Raw genomic sequence first — 21,838 nt, forward strand, 5'->3', positions numbered from 1 at the left:
CTTAGGGGCGGGTAAGGGAAGGGCGGGGAAGGAATCCGTAACTGTTATACGCCAACCTTACGACATCACCACCCCTTCCCCTTCCTCCTCATCCCCTGCATCCTCGACCCCTTCCTTTCCTCACTTCTCTCTCCTTCCGCTTACTCTGCGCCCCGTACACTATAATTTCCATCTCACCTCCTTCCCTGCACTTCCTCGCCTCTCTCACCCTTTCTCTATCCCTCCTTCCTTTTCCTTCTCCCTTTCCACCCCATCCCTTTTCCTTCCTCTGCATCTCATTCTTCATATTCTGCATCTTCTTAACTTTTCCCATTTTTCCTTCCTTGCTTTTCTTCGGCTCTCTCTCTTTCTCTATTCCTCCTTTTCTCCTTTCTCATCCCTTCCAACCTCTTCTGATCCCTTCTCTCTTCCTTTCCCTCCCCTTTCTCTGTACCCCCAACTCTATCAACTCCTTTTCACCTTTATCTCCTTCTCCCTGTTCTTCTTCATCTCTCTCCTTCCCTTTCCATCCTCTGTATTCTCTTCCCCTCATTTCCTTCTTTCCTTTCCTTCCCCCTTCTCTCCCCTTCCCCTTTCATCTTCTTCATACTTTTCTTCCTCCATCTTTGCTCCTTTTCTCCCTTCCTCCATCCTTCCTTCCTTCCCCTTCGTCTGCATCACCTCCCTTCTCTTCCCTTCATTCATTTCCATTCGTCGTGCGTCTCGGCGGTCAAGTTGGTTCCGTCAGCTTAGCGTCGACGTAAGAGTGAACGCAGGACGGAGATCTTGCTTCTTTTTTTGGCCACAGTTCCCCCGCGGCCTGGTGTGATGTCTGCGGTTTTGCGGTCGTCTGTCTGTCTGTCTGTCTCTCCGTCTGCTGGATGCTGTGATGTCTGTGTTACTGCTGCGGTTAATTTTCTTTTACTATTTATATACCTTTTTCAAGTTTGTTTTATCTGTCCAGTTTTTCTATTTTTATATATTTTTCATTTTCTCTGCTTTTTTTTCAGGTCTTTTCACAAATTTTCACTGCCTATATAATTTTCTTTCAGTTTTTCTTCCACTTTTTCATTTTTCTTTTCGTTTTGCTTTTGTTTCGTGTTCATCAATTGGGTGATGTTAATTTTACCTATATAATATTCTTTCTTTTTTATTAATTTTTTAGTTGTTATTTATTATTATTTTCTTTCCAGTTTTTCACTAAGTAAGATTTTTCATTAACTCTTTCATTTCGTTTTCATTCTCTTGGTTTCGTGTCTTTTCACTAACTATTTAATTTTTTTCAAGTTTCCTTTAATTTTGTTGCCATTTTATTTGTTTTGTATCTTTTTTCACTATTTATTTATTTATTTGTTTATTTATTTTTATTTAATTTTGTCTTCATTTTCTTTGTTTCGTGTCTATTTCACTACCTATATATTATTTTCATTTATTTTCTTCCATTTTGTTTTAATTCTTTTGCTTAGTCTCCTTTTTTGGGATTATCTGATGACTCTTTTTCCCCAGTTCTTTATTTTTTTTCGTGGTGTGTCTTTTGAAAGTATCACGGGGAGGCCTTGACGTGCGTGGCTGGAGGGCGTGTCACCGGCTGAGGGAGGGAGGGAGGGAAGGGAGGAAGGATGGAGAGAAGGGAGGGAATGATGAGAGGAAAGCGAGGTCTATAGAGGGATGGGCCAGCGGAAGAGAGAGACATTAGTTCATTTCTCCTCATTCATCTTACTTATCTTATTTTATCTCTTATTTATTTTTCGTATTTACTCTTATTTATCTGTTGTGATTCTGCTGGTTATCTTCTGCCCGTTTGAGCTATATGTGTGTCACGGTGGTGGAGGAAGGCTGTTGTTGATATTGTTGTTGTTGTTGTTGTTGTTGTTGGTGGTGGTGGTGGTGGTGGTGGTGTTGGTGTTGGTGTTGGTGTTGGTATTGGTGTTGGTGGTTGTGGTGTTGTTGTTGGTGGTGGTGGTGATAGGGGAGGAAGACTAAAGGAAGGGAAAAGGGGAAGAAAGAGTAGGGTGTTGATGAAAGGAAGGAGGACAGGAAGGGAAATCTTGTTCTTCGTAAATTGAAGTAACTATATTAGGTCTGTGAAGGACGTAATACAACACTCGATATCCGACTCGTGACGTGGATAGAAATATTACCTTTTATCTGTCTGTCAATATGTCTGCGTGTGTGTGTCCCTGTGTGTTGCTTTCTTCGTATGTGTCCATCAAGCCGTTCCTACTAACTGCATGTGTCTTTTTTTCTATCTCCCATTCTTAATTACGTCTATTTAGCTGTCTATTAATGGCCACTTTACTCTATTCAGGAGCAGTAAGTAGCGGGCTTTTTCATTATTATTATTATTATTTTTTTTTTTTACGCCCTTGCACTGTCTCCTCTGCTATACCTACCTATATCTATCAATCTATCTATCTGTCTGTCTGTCTGTCCGTCTATGTATCTATCTACTAGTTTTTCTACACACCTGCTCTCTCAATTATCAATCAAAAACTCTCTATTGCATCTATTAGTCAATTAATTTTTCAGTCAGTCAGTATGTCAGTCAATTAACCTTGATTCTACATCCTGCTTGATATATGTCTTCGGTGTGTGTGTGTGTGTGTGTGTGTGTGTGTGTGTGTGTGTGTGTGTGTGTGTGTGTGTGTGTGTGTCGCCAGGTTCTAGTCATTAATATCTCTACCTTTGTTTAGATTACTTTCATTCTCCTATTTTTTTTTACTAATTATTAACATGTTATCTATGAAATATTTAGGCCAATGAGGAGAAAGGGGGAAAAAACACACACAAAGATTACGATGACAACAACAACAACAACAACAACAACAACAACAACAACAACGGTAATTAGAAGAACATCAAGAGTAAATTCATTATCATCACCTTCTTCCTCTGTCTCATCATTAAAATCATTATCAACAACAATAACAAAAGTTGCAAGGGTAACGATCACTGCCAAACGAATAAAAACAAACAACAACAACAACAACAACAACAATTAGAACATCAAAAGCAAAATCATTATCGTCATCATTATTATCACCTTCATTCTCCTCCTCATCATCGTCATCACCAATAGCAACAACAAAATCAGCAAAGTCAACGATCACCACTAAACAAACAAACAAGCAAGCAAACAAAAACAACTCACTTAGCCTGATCACTGAGTCTATAAAGCATCAATAAGTTAATAAAAGTCAAGTGTGTCTAATTACAGAGCTCCGTGATGCATTTTACGAGGCTGCTTTATCGATCACCTGCGCTATTAATCAAGACACATTTAAATAGTATAATTCACATCTAAGTATCTTGATCTGTTTTTCTCTTTCTCTGCAGCAGAAAGGGAAGACTGACTGACTGGCACAATATACACGTCTTTTTTTTCTTTTTTTTTTGCATGAGAGGAGAGAGTCAGTGATAAAAGACCTAAAAGAACAAGAAAAATAACAGAAAAATATAACAAACAGGGAAAAAAATAACGGGAAAAAATAACCAACAGGAAAAAAAACTACTAACAAAAAACCTACCAAAAAATAACGGAAAAAAATAACGAAGAGGAAAAAATAACCATAGGAAAAAAATAACTAACAGGAAAAAAGAAATAACAGAAAAAAAGAAGTAACAGGGAAAACGTAACAGAAAAAAATGACTAACGGTAAAAAGAACAAAGGGGAAAACAAACCACAAAGCAGATTACGTGTCTTTACCAAGTTCTCTGTCACAAAGGAAGCAAAGACCACCTGGCGTTATGTACACACGAAGACCAAGAGTGAACGTGAATGTGTGTGGGAAGGAGGGGACGGGGGAAAGGGAAGGGGAAGAAGGGGAACGAGAGGGAGAGAGGGGAGGGAGGAGGAGGAAGGGGATGGACGAATGAAGGGAAAGGGGAGGAGGAGGAAGGGGAGGGAGCAAGGGGGATGATAAAAGGAGAAGGTGAGAAAGGAAAGGGGAAGGGGAGGAAAGAAAGGGGAAGGTGAGGAAGGAAGTGGAAAGGGATGAAGAAAGGGGAAGGGGAGGGATGAAGAAAGGGGAAGGGGAGGAATGAAGGGGAAAGAAAGGGAGGTAGGGGAGAGAGCAAGGGAGAGGATAAAAGGGGAAGGGGAGGAAGAAAAGGGGAAGGGGAGGAGACAAGGAAGGTAGGGGATTGAAAGGGAGGCAAGGGAAGGGGAAAGAGATATGGGGAAGGAGAAAGGGGAGGAAGGAAGGGGAAGGGAAGTGGAAGGAGGAAGAGGGAAGGCGAGAGAGGATGAGCATCACCGCCACAGATCAATAACCTCTGCATTAATGTGTAAAGACGAAGTAAAAATAAAACACACTGATATCACCTACATGAACCTTCTTTTTAGGATTGGGATAAGAAGAAACAAAAGACTAATAAGAACGTATATGACTAGCCAAGGAAAATGAACGCAGTGGAGAACGGGAATATAATGAGGTTAATGCTACAGAAAGACCTACAACCTAACCTCTCTGCTAGCGAATGCACATATAAGAAAAAAAAGGAAAACAATAAGACCGAATATGACAAGCAAAACAGAAATGACCCAACAGGAGAACGGGGGGATAATGAGGTCAAACATTACAGAAAGACCGATAACCTAACCTCTCTGAATAACTTTGGAGGAAAAAGAATGAAAAAAAAAAAGACCAATAAGAACATGAGAGACAAGACGGAAACGACACTCAGAAGAACGCGAGAGTAATGAGGTTAGCGCTACAGAAAGATCGATAACCTCTCCGCTGCGTGATCATTAGCGGGCTGGATAGGCGGGTCGGGCGGGGTCGGGAGCGGCGGCGGCGGGCGGGCAAGAAGAGAGGGCCGCGGCTTGGAGGGCGGGGCGGCGGCGATACGTTAGCTATTTTGCCGTTATTAAATCTGCCCTCATTCCCGCTCCCTCATCAATGCACGTCACTTCTTACAGCGTGGCGGGGCGGGGAGAGGATGGGGTAAGGGACGGGGAGCGTTGACGATGAAGGGAAGGGGATGGTAAGAGGTAATGGGACGGGGGGTGTCGGGGAGTAGAATGAGGATGATGAAGGGGATGAGGAGAGGGAAGGGGACGGACAGAGGGAAGGGAACGGGGCGTGGGAGGATGAAGAGGAAAGGTAAGAGAACGGGGAAGAAGGAAGGGGACGAGAAGGGGAAAAGGATGGGGCAGGAAACGAGACGGGGCAAAGGGAAAGGGGACGGGTAGAGGAAAGGGGACGAGGCAGAGGGGAAGGGGACGAGGCAGAGGGAAGGGGACGGGGAAAAGGAAGGGGAAGGGAAAGGGAAAGATGAAAGGGGGAAAGGAGAGGGTTTGGAAAGAGGTTGGGGTGAGGATGGAAAAGGGAATGGGATGGGGTTGGGCAGAGAGAAGGGGAGGATGAAGAGGAAAAGGAAGAGGACGGGACGGAGGGAAGGGGCAGGAGGTGAAGGGCCTAGGGCTGGGTGTGGTACGACAGACTTCCGCTCTAGTGACGCCGAGAGGTCAAGTTTTAAGAGGTCAGGTCAGTCGGTCAGTTAGTCAGTCAGTTAGTTAGTTGCGGGTGAGTGTGTGAGTGAGAGTGAGACAGTTAATTGGTCAGTTACTCAATTTGTCAGTCAGTCAGTTCCTTAATTTAGTCTCTCCAAGAACATCATTCCTTCTAGCGACTGATAAAACTGATTGCCTGACCGAATGCATGACTGATTTACCTCCATCTCTTAACCCCCATTACAACACAGAACATCTATTATGAGATCAGTTACACATTTGACCCATTAAAGAGACAAACATTACGCGATTCCCTTACACGCCTCAGCCATGACGCGAAGGAAACACGTACGAGACTCAGGTCGGCAATGTCATACGCTTCTAACCCTCACATCAACTAATTCCAAAGGCCGATTTTTTTTTTTTTACAACAAAGGAGACAGCTCAAGGGCACACACAAAAAAGGAAACAATAACAACAATAGGAAATCAGTCGGGTTCCATTGAGTGTTATGGTACAGTAGAAGGGTCAAGCTAACAGAAGAATCACAAAACTACCCCTGGAAATGGCCCAAACTCCTAAGAAAGCCTTGTTAAATGTGTGTGCATGGGCCCCGATATATTTAAGAGTAATGGTCTATGTATCATTAAACATATCGTCGCTCAAGCACAAACACACACATTTGACGTGGCTTTCGTAGGGGTTGTGGGCCATTCCAGGAGGTATTTTTTTTTACCCTGGTGGGAGTCCGACAAGACATCTGTACCATGAACTCTGAAAAACCCTCATGAGAATGCATTTTAGAGGTTTGGAGCATTTGCAAGAGTAGTTTTATGACCCTTTCTGGTAGTTTGACCCTTTTTTTTGGCCTTGAGAAACAGTTGATGTGGGAGTCGGTAGCGGGTAAGAACATCGACCGAGGACCCTCACACCTTCCTACCTGGACCGGTGCATGGAGCGCTGGGAGGTAATTGCAGGTAGACTGTCACGTTCAGCACACAACGTTTACCTGGATGGAGACAAATGATCGTTAAGTCAGAGAAAGGTCACGTCGGGGTCATTAAGAGCTTAACACGAATGACCTGCCTTTTACCTCTATTAACTGCCTCTTGCAAATCTATTGATCTTTCTGTCTTTTTTTTTTTTGCTTATTATTTCTTCCCTTCCTCTATTTTCTTAATATTTACAGTTCTCATTTTTTCCCTTCTAGAATTCATCACTTAACTTATACGTCTATCTTATGGTTCTTTCTTATATATTTTTACTGTTCATTATTCCTTAACTTATTCTTTTATTATTTTCCTTTTTTTTTCCCTTCATGACTATTTTTTTTCTTCCTGTTTCTCCTCCATCACATCGGTTCATTTTTTTTCTTTCCCTTCCCTCCTTTCTTTTCTTCCTTTCCCCCATCCTTGCCTCTCCCTTCTCTTTCCATGGTTTAATTTTCTCTCAATTATTTCCCATTTTCTTCCTAGTTTCTTCTTACCCTTCTCACCCTCTCTCCTTCTTTCGCATCTTCCTCCTCTTCTCCACCTCTTTCTTCCTCTTTGGCTCAATTTCTCCTTTGCTCCATTTTTGTTTATATTTACTTCCTTCCCTTCTCCCTTTCTAGTTTGATTTTATTTCTCTCATTCATTACTTTTTCTTAATTTCCTAGGATTTTTTATTTCCTCTCTCTCTCTCTCTCTCTCTCTCTCTCTCTCTCTCTCTCTCTCTCTCTCTCACACACACACACACACACACACACACACACACACATGCCCCGCCTCGTCATCACCTTGCTCGTCACCATCCAGAGTTCGGTTCGTCGCCCCGCTCGCCCCCTGAACCCCTTCCCTCTGACCCGACCGTGACCTCCCCGGCGAAAGCGTGATCCCCACCCATCCCCTTCCCCTCCCCTCCCCTCCCCTTCCCTCCTGCCCATTCACCTCCTCTCCTCTGAAACAGATGCCTCGCCAGGGTAGTGTATATGTATTTTGTTTTTTTTTAACTGCGCGGTTACTGCCCTCTTCTTTCTTTTCCCTTCCCCTGCAATCCCCTTCTCCTTACCCTGTCTCTCTTAACATTGCTACATCCCATTCTCTCCCACTGCCTACCTCCCACCTCCTTCACTATCTCCCATTCACTCCCATTTTCTTCCATTCTCTCCCATTCTCCCTTTCTTGCCTTCCCTAACCTCCCTATTTCCCATTCTCCCTCCCCCATCCCCTTCCATGCCTCTTCTAACCTTCCTATTTCCCATTTTCCTTTCCCTTTCCTCTGCCCCTGTCTCTACGAACACTCCTCCCATTCCCATTTTCCACCTCTTTCCTTCTCTCCCTTTCCCTTACCAGCTTCCTTCCATCATCCTCTGGTTCAATACAACTCCCACCGCACCCCATTCCCATGTACAGCAAAAGGGTAGAGGCAAGGCAAAAGGCGGGAAGCTTGCGTGTGGGCGGGCGGGCGTGTGGGCGTGGCGTTAACAGGAAAGAGGAAAATAAAAAGCCACTGAGTAAAAAAAAAAAAAAAAAAATGAGGAGGTGGAAAAAAGGAATAAAAAGACGAGTATGGAAAATGAAAGAGAATGAGAAGTGGAATAAAAAAACGAGTATAAGAAATGAATAAATGATGGAAAATGGAATAAAAAGGACATAAAAGATGAAAGACGGAGAAAGGAGGACTTGAAAAAAACCGAGTATAGGAAATGAAGAAACGATGGAAAAGTGGGATGAAATTGGGCGTTCCCGATGTGTCCTAAAAATAAAATAAGTTTAAAGGAAAAAATAAATTGAAGGGAAAATGAAAAAAGAGCGAGTAAAAGAGTTGTAAAAAAAGATGTAACGTTTCTGGTGCATTTACGAGAGAGAGAGAGAGAGAGAGAGAGAGAGAGAGAGAGAGAGAGAGAGAGAGAGAGAGAGAGAGAGAGAATAGAGAATAGATAGAAACAGACAGACAGACAGACACAATCGATTACCTAACAGACTTCATCATCGACTCGAATTATTTACAAACTCCTTCATCACGTCCGCTCTATACACACACACACACACACACTCACACACACACACACACACACACACACACACACACACACACTCTCTCACACACACACACACACACACACACACACACACACACACACACACGGTCACGAACATCTCCATTCCCCCCGCCCTGACTGTCGTAACGGCCCGCCTGACACCGAGGCACGAGATATCTGCTGTTTCTGGCGTTTATACTTTGGCCTTTCTGTCGTTTATATTCCGTGACGAAGACGAAGGAGACACACGAGGGGGTGGACTTGGAGGAGGCGAGGAAAAAAGGAGGAGGAGGAGGAGGAGGAGGAAGGAAGGAAGGAAAAGCTGGTGGGGAGAGGAGTGTATGAAGGACGTAAGAAAGAAGACAGAAAAGAAGACAAGAGACAGAAAAAGGAAAGAAAAAGGGAGGAGCTGGTGTAGGAAGGAAAGAAGGAATGTGACGATGGGGAGTGAATGAAGGATGAAAGAAGGAATGAAGAGGAGAAGACGAAGACGTGGTAAAGAGAATGAGGTCTTGAAGGAAGCGATAAAGAAGGAGGAGGTAAGGGAAGGAAGGAAGAACATGTAAGGATTGAAAGACGATGGAGATAAAACAGACGCAGAAGACAGTAAAGGGAATGAGAGCCTGAAGGAAGGGATAAGAAAGGAGGCGGTCAGGAAGGAGGGAAGAAAGAGCTGGTAAAGAGAGAAGTGAAGGAAGCATGAAAGAAGGAGCGAAGGAGGAGATGGAACAGACGCAGGAGACGGTAAGGAGAATGCGGATAAAGGAGAAGCTGGCGAGGGATGGAAAGAAGGAGAGGTTAAGAGAGGAGTGAAGCAAGGAAGAAAAAAGAAATGAAGGAGAGACACAAAATACTCGTAAAGTCTTGCATCTCAAAACACTTACATTGGGCAATCCTTCGTGTGTTACAAGGGAGCACACCTTAAGCACACACAATCTTCCTCTAATATATTCTTTACAAAATAATATTGCTCGCTCGATACTTTAATAATGCACCCGCTGGCACCCGCCCAAGAAGACTCGCGTGTCCCTTAACATAGAGAGTGAGTAGTATTTATTTTAGTTTTTATTTTATCCATTTGTTACATTGGAGAGAGAGAGAGAGAGGAAAGACAGACAGAAAGACAGACAGACACACATATACAGGCAGACAGATAGATAAACAAGCAAACACAGACATAAGATAGTCATGTATAAAAACAGACAAAAAAAAGAGAAAAAGAAAAAAAAGAAAGAAAACAATCAATCATAAAACATCGCCACAAACACAACCTACTTTCGATTATTCCTTCACCTGTCCAATCAAACCCCACCCCCACCCACCCCATTCACCTGTCGGGGCCGCGGGCAGAAGCGTGAGTAAGCCGCGGTTTTCCTGGCGTTCAAAGGAGCCGCGGCGACACCCGAACCCGAGGCCACAATGAGTCGCTTAAAAGGGGGTGGATCCATATCACTCACTCCCCATATAACCTTCTTCTTGAGCCCCCCTTCAACCCCCCCCCCCCTGCTCCCTTCCCTTCCCTTTCCCTTCACTCTTCCCCTACCGTGGCTCTTCCTCCCTTCCTTCCGCTCTACTACCCATTCTTATATCAGTGACTTCTACGGTTTTTTCTTCCCTTTTCTTACCTTTATACTTTCTGCTCTTCCCCTTTCCCTTTCCGTTTGCTATAGTCTTCCCTTTCTTCAACGTTCTCTTTTACCTTCTCATTTTCACTCCCTCCCAGCTGACCACATCCTATTCTCCTCTTCTTCCCCTTTCTCTCCCTCTATCCTTCCCTTCTCTCCCCTTTCTGTTCCATTCTTCCCTATCCTGACTTCCCTTCACTCCACACCACGTCCTTCTCATCCTTCTTTTCGTTTTTCCTCCATCCCTTGCTTTATCCTTCTCCTTCCTCCCTCCTCCCCTTCGATCCTTTCCTTCCTTCTCTTTCCTCCCTTCTGCTCTATTCTCCTCCATCATTCATTACCTTCCATCCTGCCTTTCATTCATTTTACTGTTTTTTTTTCTTTTAGACTAACACACCAGACATTCACTCCTCTCCCTTTCCCCCCTCCCCCCTCCGCTGCTCCCCCCCCCCCTTTCACACTCTTCTTACACCCTCATCGTGAAAGGCGGCCATGAGAGCTTAAAAAGAAGTCACGTTTTTAGTAGCAATAAATTTCACAGCGATATGACTGACCTAACCTGTTCTCTTATGAATACCTGATGTGTTACTCTTGTTGTCGTTGTTGCTGTTGTTGTTGCTGTTGTTGTTGTTGTTGGTGGTGGTGGTGGTGGTGGGGGTGGTATGTTCACTGCTGTTTATTACTACTACTACTACTACTACTACCACTACTACTACTACTACTACTACTTACTGTTTTCTTATACGTATTTTCCTTTTGTCGTCACCGATGATCGTACTGATACACACGGTCTCGCACACACACACACACACACACACACACACACACACACACACACTCAACCTCCTTCTTCTTCGTCAAGGTCAAAGCTCAACGGCCTTAAGCACCCCGTGACCCGACTCCTACGTACACACACACACACACACACACACACACACACACACACACACGCACGTTGGATTGGGAGCAGGTCACTTGATGCTGCCTTACACACACAGATAAACAAATAGACGGATAGATGAAGGTAGACAGGTAAACAGATAGACAGATGCATAGATAAAAAGACAGACAGATGGTTGGATGCAAACATTTACTGACCTCAGCAGCATCACAAAACATCACATCTTTCATCATCATATACGCTAAGCCGAGTCTGCATTCTTCTAATTATAAGTCTACTTCATCCACATATTATTTTAACCTCTTTACCTTTGCAGATGTCTTTTTCAACGTCTGTCACTGCCCCTTCTGGCGTGTGGGTCTTTAATGGCGCAGCGTCCCTCCAATTAACAGCCCACTGCAGCCACATCATTTTTTATCCTCTCGCTAATGCAGGTGTCCTTTGAGGCGTCCATCATCGCCTCGTCCTTTGTGTGCGTGCAACGGTCCGCTGGGCAGGTAGGCTTCGAGGCCCCCCGCCCGTCACCGGCAAGGTTAAGGCTTCATTGTGTCCACCGGCGGGCTGTGAGGGGCCACGCCGCCTGTCACACGCCCTAGACACGAGGCGACACAATAGGCGGCGCTGAAGGCTGCTGTGTCGCTGAGGGAGTTGTGGGTCTATAGGCGAGGGTAAGGTCCTGAAGAAGTGTCTCTTCAATGGGGGTCTTACGTGTCTCGTCTTTTGTTATTATGTTTTCCTTTCTCGATTTCATGAGGTTCTTTTTTACACTAAAGGAGCCAGGTCATGAGCCAAGCGAATGTATATGTAACAAAATAAGAAAGTGCTGGAAAAGATGCTGCTCCAATAAAGCTGATAAAAAATACGAAAAACAGAGAATAGCAGTTTAGTTTAAAGGGTGTTCTGATACTTGTCTCTTCTATTTCAATGCTCCAGCAGTGTCTCATTAGTACCTCCGTGAACAGGTATCTAAAAACGAGGGTAATGTAACGTTGTTTAGGAACGAATTGGTTATCGAACACCGCAACAATACACTATCTCAGTATCTCGTAAAAGAGTAGCTTCCAAATTAAATCTATGTAATTATGCCTAACTGTATAACACGCTGATCAAATGAATACCTTGATCAACTAGAAAAACAATATACACTATCTCAGTATCTCGTAAAAAGTAGCTTCCAAATTAACTCTATGTAATTATGCCTAACTGTATAACACGCTGATCAAATGAATACCTTGATCAACTAGAAAAACAATATACACTATCTCAGTATCTCGTAAAAAGTAGCTTCCAAATTAAATCTATGTAATTATGCCTAACTGTATAACACGCTGATCAACTAGAAAACAAGAATGAGTCTCCCTGTGCCCGTGAATGTTGTGGGATCGTGCACACCGTATACCCTACACATCCTTGATCTAGTTTCTTGCCGTTTCCACGAGAAAATATGAAAACCAGTGGAAGAAATAATTAAAGTTTCAAGGTTCAGACTCAAGTGACTCTTAAATCTGTAAAAACACTCACGCCGCGCCGCCGAGGCCACCGCGGCGAGTTTCTTTCCCACCTCGGCGGCCGCGAAACCAAAGCGTGCGGCCTAAACCTTGCCTTTCCTGAGCCCTTCACAGCGCCGCCCCGTCAGCAGCACTTCAAGAAACACTGACAGATTCAATTTCACGAAGACGGAGGATTCGGACTTACTGTTTTTCTTTGCACTAACTTGACTGACCTTCCGTTTTCTCAGCTATTCCCTACCTCACCTACAACACCTCAAGAAACACCGACAGATTCAATTTCACGAAGAAGGAGAACATCGGCTTACTGTTTCTATTTGCAGTAACTCGACATATAACTAATTGAAAAGCCATATTGCTCTCTCTTCGCCCTTGAGTTCGAGTTCCATGTACACCCTTCCAAGAAACATTGTCAGATTTAATTTTATAAAGGAAGGAGGATAATGGCTTACTGTTTTTATTGCACCGTCGTGACTGATAACTAATTGAAAAGTCATACCGCTTTTTTTTCGTCCTTGAGTTCAGAGTCCCACGTGATTTTACCTGCCCTGATGCACCAACAGGTATTCCTCTCTCCTCTTAACGTAAATGAATGGGAGACAGGAAAGAAACACGTCTCGACTCCCAGATAACAAGACAGGTATTGGCCAGGTTGGGAACTTGTATACGGATTTCCTGACGCCTTGTTAACGAACCTTCTACACACGCACACGCACACACACACAAACACACAAACACACACACACACACACACACACACACACACACACACACACCAGGAAAAATTCTTCGGCCGTGACATGACTGCAGACGGAAATACTTTTATTCACGGAGGCGCACAGAGCATGTAATTATGACGCCAGGTGCCCCAGGTGAGTACTAAACAGCAGGAGGAGGAAGCAGAGGAGGAGGAGGAGGAGGAGGAGGAGGAGGAGGAGGAGGAGGGACAGGATGTAGGTATGTATGTATAATTATCAAAGGTCTACGTTCTTTTTTTTTGTTGTGGGTTCATTCTATGCAAATTAATGACCTGTGTGTGTGTGTGTGTGTGTGTGTGTGTGTGTGTGTGTGTGTGTGTGTGTGTGTGTGTGTGTGTGTTGCGTCACGCTGGTACGGTTAACTGGCTTATGTGTGTGTATGTATGTATGTCGGTATGTGTGTGTGTGTGGGGGGGGGGCTGCGTGTCTCATTAGCATGTTTCGAGGGCGGCAGAGGACCGGGGTCATGGGGAGGCGGGCAGGGGGGGAGGGGTCAAAGGGGGGTCGGATTTTCGGGCAGGTGTCGCGGGTTCAAGGTGAGGTTGGCGGCGATATGCGTCTTGGATTATGAGGAGCGCCGGGCTAAGTGGGTCGGCCTCACGCTCTTCTCTACCCGGGTACCGTAAACCCCTCAATTCTTTTAGGGCCATTCTCCCCTCCCCTTCTCCTTCGTCTTCTTCCCGACACCTTCCTCTCCGTTACCTTGCTTTTTTTTTTTTACAGCAAAGGAGACAGCACAAGGGCACACAAAAAAGGAAACGATAAAAAAGCCCGCTACTCGCTGCTCCTGTAAAGAATCCGAAGAGGTGGCCGAAAGAGCAGTCAATTACGTGAGAAGAGGTGTCCTGATGCCTTCTTCTTCTGTTGCTCCTCTCTGTATTTCTTCTGCACTTCTTGCTACTGCTACTACTACTACTGCTGATACTATTTTTTTTATCCTTTTAATGCTTCCGAACTCATTATATCATCTCCCCTAGTTGTTACTGTTGCTGCTACCACTAATCCTGTTTTATTTAATTAATGATCACATCTGTTTCTTATTTTCATTTACCTGCCTTTTATCCTCTTCTCTATCTCCTTTCTTTTCTTTCAAATTTTTTCTTTTATTTTTTCCATCTCTCTTCCTCCCATTCGCTATTCCTTTCTCTTCTCTCCCATCCTCTACTTTCTTTCCACTTCTCTTCTGCCCCTCACTTCTCCTCTCCCTTTCCCTTTCCTCTTACCCTATTCCTTTCCATTCTCTTCCACCCTCAACTTCCCTTCCTTTCTTTACACGTCTCTTCATTCCCTGAGTTTTGTATCCTTGTCCTTTTCCTATTCCTCTCCACTCTCCTCTCCCTTCTATCTTTCCTCCATTCTCTCCCCTTCTCTTCTCCACCCTCCTCCCCATTCCCCCCAGCAGGAATCCCTCGGCCTTTCCCACGGTGAGCGGAAACAAGCAATTTACATTCATGGATGCAAAAATAAACAAACAAAGGGGCGGTTCACGGTGCATCGCGGACCCGCTTCACCTGACGCAAGAAAAGGACATATGCCTACCTGTGTCGTTTGCCAGCGGGTCAGTCAGAGCGGCTTTACGTAAACAAACCTATCCAGAGCCGCGTAAGGGAGGGGAATGGAAGGGGAAAAAAGGTATAGGGAATGAATGGAGGTTTAGCATGTGTGTGTGGGTGGGAGGGGAATGGAACGGGAAAGAAAGGTATAGGGAATGAATGGAGGTTTGGGCAAATGTGTGGTAGTGTATGTTTTTCCAGCGGGCCCAAGTGTCTTTACGTAAACAAACCATGCACTCTATAAGCCGCGTAAGGGAGGGGAATGGAAGAGGAAAAAAGTGGTATAGAGAATGAATTGAGGTTTGTCATATGTGTGTTTGTTTTTAATTTCCATTGCATTTTACTTCGTTGTTTTTCAAGGGTCAGTGCGGCTTTACTTTAAAAAATCCCCTACTCCTATAAGCCACGTAAGGGAGGGGAATGGAAGGGAAAAAAGTGGTATAGAGAATGAATGGAAAGTTGTCTTGTGTGTGTTTGTTTTTGATTTCCATTGCCTTTGTAAATTTTTATATAGTTATTTTTTCCTGTTTGTTTACTGTGACTTTACGTTTATTTGGAGCGTAAAAGAGACATTTGAAGGAGGAACTAAAATTGAATGATAATATGAAGGTGCTCGTCACATCACCAACGTCTACCCTTGTTAAACGTAATGCTCTATACAAGTAAAGAGTTTCACGCAACTTTCGTTCTATATACAAGTCTTGCTCCTTACATCACTTATACTTTTATGAATTATAGTCTTGACACAAATTATGCTCTAAAAACAAGTTAAATTTTTACAGAAGTTATATTTCTCATACAAGATCTATTCATTACACTATTTATACGATTTACGAGTTATATTCCTTACAAGTTATTTTCTTTACACAAATAATACTCTCAATAAAAGCTATATATTTTTTTGCACGCTCAGTACTGTTTAAAATGTTACACTCATTCCACAAGTCAAACTGTTTACAAGATACATTAATTACACAACTCATATTCCCTACTACATATTTTCTTTACACAAATTACACCCTAAAAAAAAAAAAAAAAGTTATATTTTCAACACAAGTCAAACTGTTTTAAAAGTTATACTCCTCACACAAGTCACACTGCTTAGGTTATATATTCCTAACATGTCATACTGTTTATTTAAAAGGTAAAAGTTATGTCCCCTCCACGTGTCACACTTTTTACGCGAGTTACGCCACGCGGCACAGAAAGCCAAATCGGAGGCAGGCAATGTAAGCCGCGCCATGAGGTCAGTCAGGGGTGATCGCCAGAGAGATAGGCAGTGTTACGCTCGCTAGCTCGACCTTGAGTGATTGTCCTGCCACTGTTTATTCTCCTGGACCGCTATGAGAGAGAGAAACAAATTGAGTCCCATTATTATTATTATTATTATTTTTGTGTGTTTGTGTGTTTATTTGTGTTCTCTTTTTAGATAATGTTTGTTTTTCGTGTGTGTGTGTGTGTGTGTGTGTGTGTGTGTGTGTGCTCTGTTTTTTTCTTTTTCTTGTCATAGTCAGCATGTTTTTACTTTTTTTCTTTTTACTTATTATTATTATTATTACTATTATTATTGTTATTACTTTTTTGTTTTGTTTTGGTATTTTTCTTTCTTTTTCTTACTTTTCCTGTCTTTCTCTTCTTCTTCTCCTCCTTCTCCTTCTCCTTTTCCTCCTCCTTATTATTATTATTATTATTATTATTATTATTATTATTATTATTATTATTATTATTGTCCTACATATAAAGTCACTAAAACATTTACATATATATTTTTTGTGTTGTTTCTCAATATTCGACCTCCTTGCTACACACATGAGTACTTTTACGCGCACACACACGCGCGTGCACCCTCTTCCCCTCACACACGTACGCACACACATACACACGAAGATGATATAAAGATAGCAGCGTTAAAAGGGTAATAAATCAACACACACACACACACACACACACACACACACACACACACACACACACACACACACACACACACACACACACACACACACACACACACGCACACACGCACACACACACAGAGAGAAACGAGGCATGTATGAACTCAATGAATGTAGGACGAACACCATCACCTCAATCACCATTTGTTCATCACCACCATCACTACCACCACCACTACCACCACCATCACTACCACAATAATACTAACCTTACCGTCACCACCTTAACCACTACCACCTCTGCCACCACCGCCATCACCATCCCAACCACCATTACTGTCACTCTCACCATAATCATTATCTCTCATCACTATCACCACAGCCACCATAAGAACATAAAACAAATAATAATAATCAGTATGAGAATATCGGAGAAAAAATATTAATGCCGGTCTAAGAATAAAATAACAATGTGATCTTATTTTAATTTCTTCTCATGTTTATTTCTTCAGAGTGAGAGAAAAAAAAATATGGAAGGTAAACGCAAGAACTTGTTTCACGTTAATTACTGTGGCAACACGCACGCTTCTCTTCTCCTTCGCTCCTGACTGACCCTCAAAATAAAAAAAAAGAGAGAGAGCAGAAAAAAAGAGGAGAAGAAATCAGGGAACTTCGATCTCCTCATTTTTTTTTGTAACTCCTCGAAATCAAAGCAAAGTGCTTGGCGGGAATGAGAAAAAAAGGAAACACGAGGATATGAAGGAATGGGAGATAAGAAGGAGACACTGAAGAATGAGAACATGAAGAAAATGAAGACAAAAACATGAAGAAAAAGAAGACAACACGAAGAAAATGAAGACAACACGAATAAAGTGAAAAACAAGAGCAAGAAGAAAATGAAGGGCAAGAACATAAAAAAAGGGGAGACAAAAAAAAAATGAGGACGAAAACAAGTAATAAATGGATTACAAAAACAAGTAAAAGAATGAAAGACAAGAAATAGAAGAAAATATATAACAAGAACAAGAAGAAAAGGGAAGACAAAAACAAAGAATTAGAAGACAAAAAAAGACAATAACAAGAAGCAAAAACATATGAAAGAAAGAAACACGAAAAAATGAAGAAAAAACACACAAGAGAAATAATGAAAAAAAGAAAGAATACACGACAAAACACCTAATAAAAATAAAAGCCAAATAAAATAAAAAAAACAGCTTAAAAAAAAAAAACGAGGGAGAACAAATTAACCTAAAGAAAACGAGACGCAAACACACGAACACACACAAAACAAGGCAACAAAACAAACAAACAAACAAAAAACACTCCTGCAGGTAAGAGAATTTTCACGCCCACCTTGGCACGCCGCGTCGGAGGGGAAACTAAAAAGGAAAGTGGACGGAGCAAGTGGACGAGTCTCGGACATGAAAGGGTCTTGACAGCAACAGCCCACCACGGCCACAGCCAAGGCCCCCGAGACTTTCCCAAGGAGGAGGAGGAGGAGGAGGAGGAGGAGGAGGAGGAGGAACGGAAGGAGGCAAGGCATTCAAGCTGGTCCAGTAAGCTGTTGATACGCCAAAAACAAAAGAGAAGAAGGAGGAGGAGGAAGAAGAGGAGGAGGAGGAGGAGGAGGAGGAGAAGGAGGAGGAGGAAGAGGAGGAAGAGCAAGAGGAGGAGGAACGGAAGGCGGCAAGGCATTCAAGGTGGTCCAGTAGACTGTTGATATGCCAAATATTTACAAAAGAAGAGTAGGAGGAGGAGGAGGAGGAGGAAGAAGAAGAAGAGTTGGAGTAGGAGCAAGAAGAAGAAGAAGAGGAGGAGGAGGACGAAGAGTAGGAGTAGGAGAAGAAGAGAAAGTGGGAGAGGAAAAGGAGGAGGAGAAAGGCAAAACTGAAGGAAAACAAGAACGAGGGAGTGCGAGGGAAAGTGAAGAAAGCAGGGCATGAAGGAGAGTGGGAGAAGAGGAAGGGGGAGAGGAAAAGGAGGAGGAGGAGGAAGGCAAAACTGAAGGAAAACAAGAACGAGGGAGTGCGAGGGAAAGTCATGAAGGCAGGGATTGAAGGAGAGTGGGCGAGAGTGAGTGAGGCAGAAACGAGGGTGAAGGAATGAAGTCAGGCATAATTATAAGCAGGGACGGAGGCACGCAGGGGGGAATGGAAGCATGCAGTTACTTAGACAGAGAGATAAGCTGGGATGTAAGGCAACGAAGATTATTTAGACTATGTTGATGAGAGAATACAGACTAAAACAATACAGGAAAGCAAGGAGATTGACGTTGTGTTATGGGTTAGCGATGCGCTTGACTGAGAGATGGTTAATGGATTTTTTGGGGGTTATAAGTGCTTTAGAATGAGAAATGAGAATAGTGGAAGAACGTCAGAGGAGAGGACAGAAAACGAAAAAAGAAAGATAAAAGATAAAAGATAATAAGAAATGGAATGAGAAACGATGCGAGTTCTAATTTCTGGGCAGGCGATGGATTTACTTGACTGAATGAGCGATAATGGATTTCTTGTTCTAAAGGATTTGGAATGAGAAGAAAAAATATGATAAGAAACAAAGCCATACCTAATATTTTCCTCGCGTGTAAATATAATCAAATACTGAGTGAGGAAAGACAGACAGTTACAATTAGAATTTCAGAGACATATTCTTATCAAATAATTATGCGCCTAAGCACACACGCAGATTTGACAAGGCATTGTTTTTCTGGATATTTTCTCTCATCAACATAGTCTAAATAATCATCATCATCATCATCATCATCATCATTCCTCTCCTCTTACTCCTCCTCCTCCTCCTCCTCCTCCTACAACTACCCCCTCTGTTCCTCTTCCTTCTAATAGATCTTTTATTATTACACTCGTTATTTCCATGGGTAGCTTTATAACTTTAGTGATAGTTTGACGACGTTTTAGTACCACGAACATCAAAACACAGTCATGAGAACCCGATACATCTTCTTTTCGGCCTTTGGAGTTAGTTGATGTGAGAGGTTGAAGCGCTTGAGGATGCGAACTTAAGAAACATATCAAGGCATCTCGTTTTTGCAGTCATTCACAGCTTGTTTTTTTTTCTCCTTCTTTTCTTTTCCTTGTTTTTCCATCCTTACTAGTTTTGCCTTTGGTTGTTCCTCTCCTCCTCCTCCTGGTGAGCCATGGAACGTCATAACAACAAACGCCAAAAACGTGATAAAAAAATGACATAGCGTTGTTTTAAAAAGCCAAAGAATGCGTGGGTATTAAGAACAGTGAAGTGGAGCAAGGAAAGACATAGCCCCAAGACACACAGCGTAACAAAGATATGATACAGCGCTGTTTTAAAAGGCAAGGGTGTGCCGCTACTGAGGCATAACATAATCGAGAGTCATTGCAACCCCGGACACGCTATACCATCACAGGAAGGGACCCAGATACATGACAGCAATGAGAATCGCCCGCCAAGGTATACTGCAAGGCGCTGGAGTGTGATGGTACGATGAAAGGAAAAGCTGCGGTGATTGTAAGGTTCAAATACTACGATGAGATGGACGAAAAGGCATAAACAGTAACAAAGCAGGAAAAAAAAAAAAAAAACATGAAAGAAAAAGTTACGGTGATTCTGATGACGAAAGGAAAAGTTACGGTGATTTTATATACGGTTGAAATACTACGATGAGATGGACGAAAAGGCATAAACAGTAACAAAGCAGGAATATAAAAAAATATAAAAAACATGAAAGAAAAAGTTACGGTGATTCTGATGACGAAAGGAAAAGTTACGGTGATTTTATATACGGTTGAAATACTACGATGAGATGGACGAAAAGGCATAAACAGTAACAAAGCAGGAATAAAAAAAAAAAAACAAAAAAAAAAAACATGAAAGAAAAAGTTACGGTGATTCTGATGACGAAGGGAAAAGTTACGGTTACGGTTGAAATACTACGATGAGATGGACGGAAAGGCATAAACAGTAACAAAGCAACAACAACAACAACAAAAAAAAAAAAAAACGAAAGAAAAAGAGTTACGTTGATTTTGATGTTGAAATATTTGGTTGAGTTGGACGGAAAGACACAAACAACAAAACAAAGAACGAAAGATAAGAAAAGAGAAAGATGAAAAGAACAGGAGGAAGAAGCAGAATCAAAAGTGAAAAGAAAACAAAATAAGTGGGAGAGAGAAAAGAAAAAGAAATCAAGGAAACAAACGAGAAATAAAGAAAAAGTGGAAGAAAGTCAGAGGAGGAAAGGACAAAAAACAACGAAAAAAGAAAGATAAAAGACGAAAAAGATAAACAGAAAAAAGATGTAAAATAAGCAGGATGGAGAAAGCGAAAGAAATCAAGGGAACAAATAAAGAAAAACAATCCAAGGAGGTCAGAGGAAGGAAGAAGGCAGGAGATGAGAAGGAGCAAGAGTAAACAGCGACGAAAACGAAAAGGGCAATTAAAGGAAAAGAGGAGAGAGAGAGAGAGAAAAAAAAGGATGAAAGTAAAAGAATAAAGGACAAAAAATGATGGCAAAGAAATAACGAGTGTAAAAAAAAAAAGTTGTAGTAGAAGAAATAGCAACAGAGGGAGTAGTAATAGGAGGAGGAGGAGGAGGAGGAGGAGGAGAGAAACAACCAAAGACAAAACTAGTAAGGATGAAAACAAGGAAAAGAAAAAAACAAGAAAAAAAACAAGCTGTGAATGACTCCGCAAAAACAAGCTGCCTCTTTAATCGTCCAATCTAAACGCTTCTCTCTCTCTCTCTCTCTCTCTCTCTCTCTCTCTCTCTCTCTCTCTCTCTCTCTCTCTCATCTATTTTTTTTCTTTTTTTGTCTATTATTGTTTTCTTTCAGCTTTTTTCTTGCTCACCTTCTCCATTTGTCTTTTCTTTTAATTTTCCTCCGTTTCTCATTTACTCTTCCTTCTCATTCCCTCTCATTCTTCTCTCCTTTGACCTCCTTTCTCGTATGTTTTCCTTTCCCTGTTTCTCATTTGCCTGATTGATTTCTCTCTCTCTCTCTCTCTCTCTCTCCTACAATTTCTCTTCTTTTTTTCACCATTGCTTCTTGTTCCTCTTTTCCTTGTTTCTGTTCATATTCTTTTTCTTGTTTCTGCTTTTCTTTCCTCTTAACTATTCTTCTTTCTCTCCTCTTATTATTTTTACTATTTTC

General features: G+C 42.3%; 1 protein-coding gene across 1 annotated transcript in view; it reads right to left on the reverse strand.

Moving 5' to 3' along the window:
• LOC126981023 (uncharacterized) overlaps positions 1 to 21,838 on the reverse strand; it is a 103,850-nt gene that overhangs the window by 25,660 nt on the left and 56,352 nt on the right. Inside the window, exon 2 of the mRNA XM_050831650.1 lies at positions 6,376 to 6,444. Within this exon, the coding sequence (XP_050687607.1) occupies positions 6,376 to 6,389 (14 nt within the window). The 5' untranslated portion in view covers positions 6,390 to 6,444. The remainder of the gene's footprint in view (positions 1 to 6,375; positions 6,445 to 21,838) is intronic.

Source organism: Eriocheir sinensis, chromosome 46, assembly GCF_024679095.1.
Source record: "Eriocheir sinensis breed Jianghai 21 chromosome 46, ASM2467909v1, whole genome shotgun sequence".
NCBI classification, from domain to species: Eukaryota; Metazoa; Arthropoda; class Malacostraca; order Decapoda; family Varunidae; genus Eriocheir; species Eriocheir sinensis.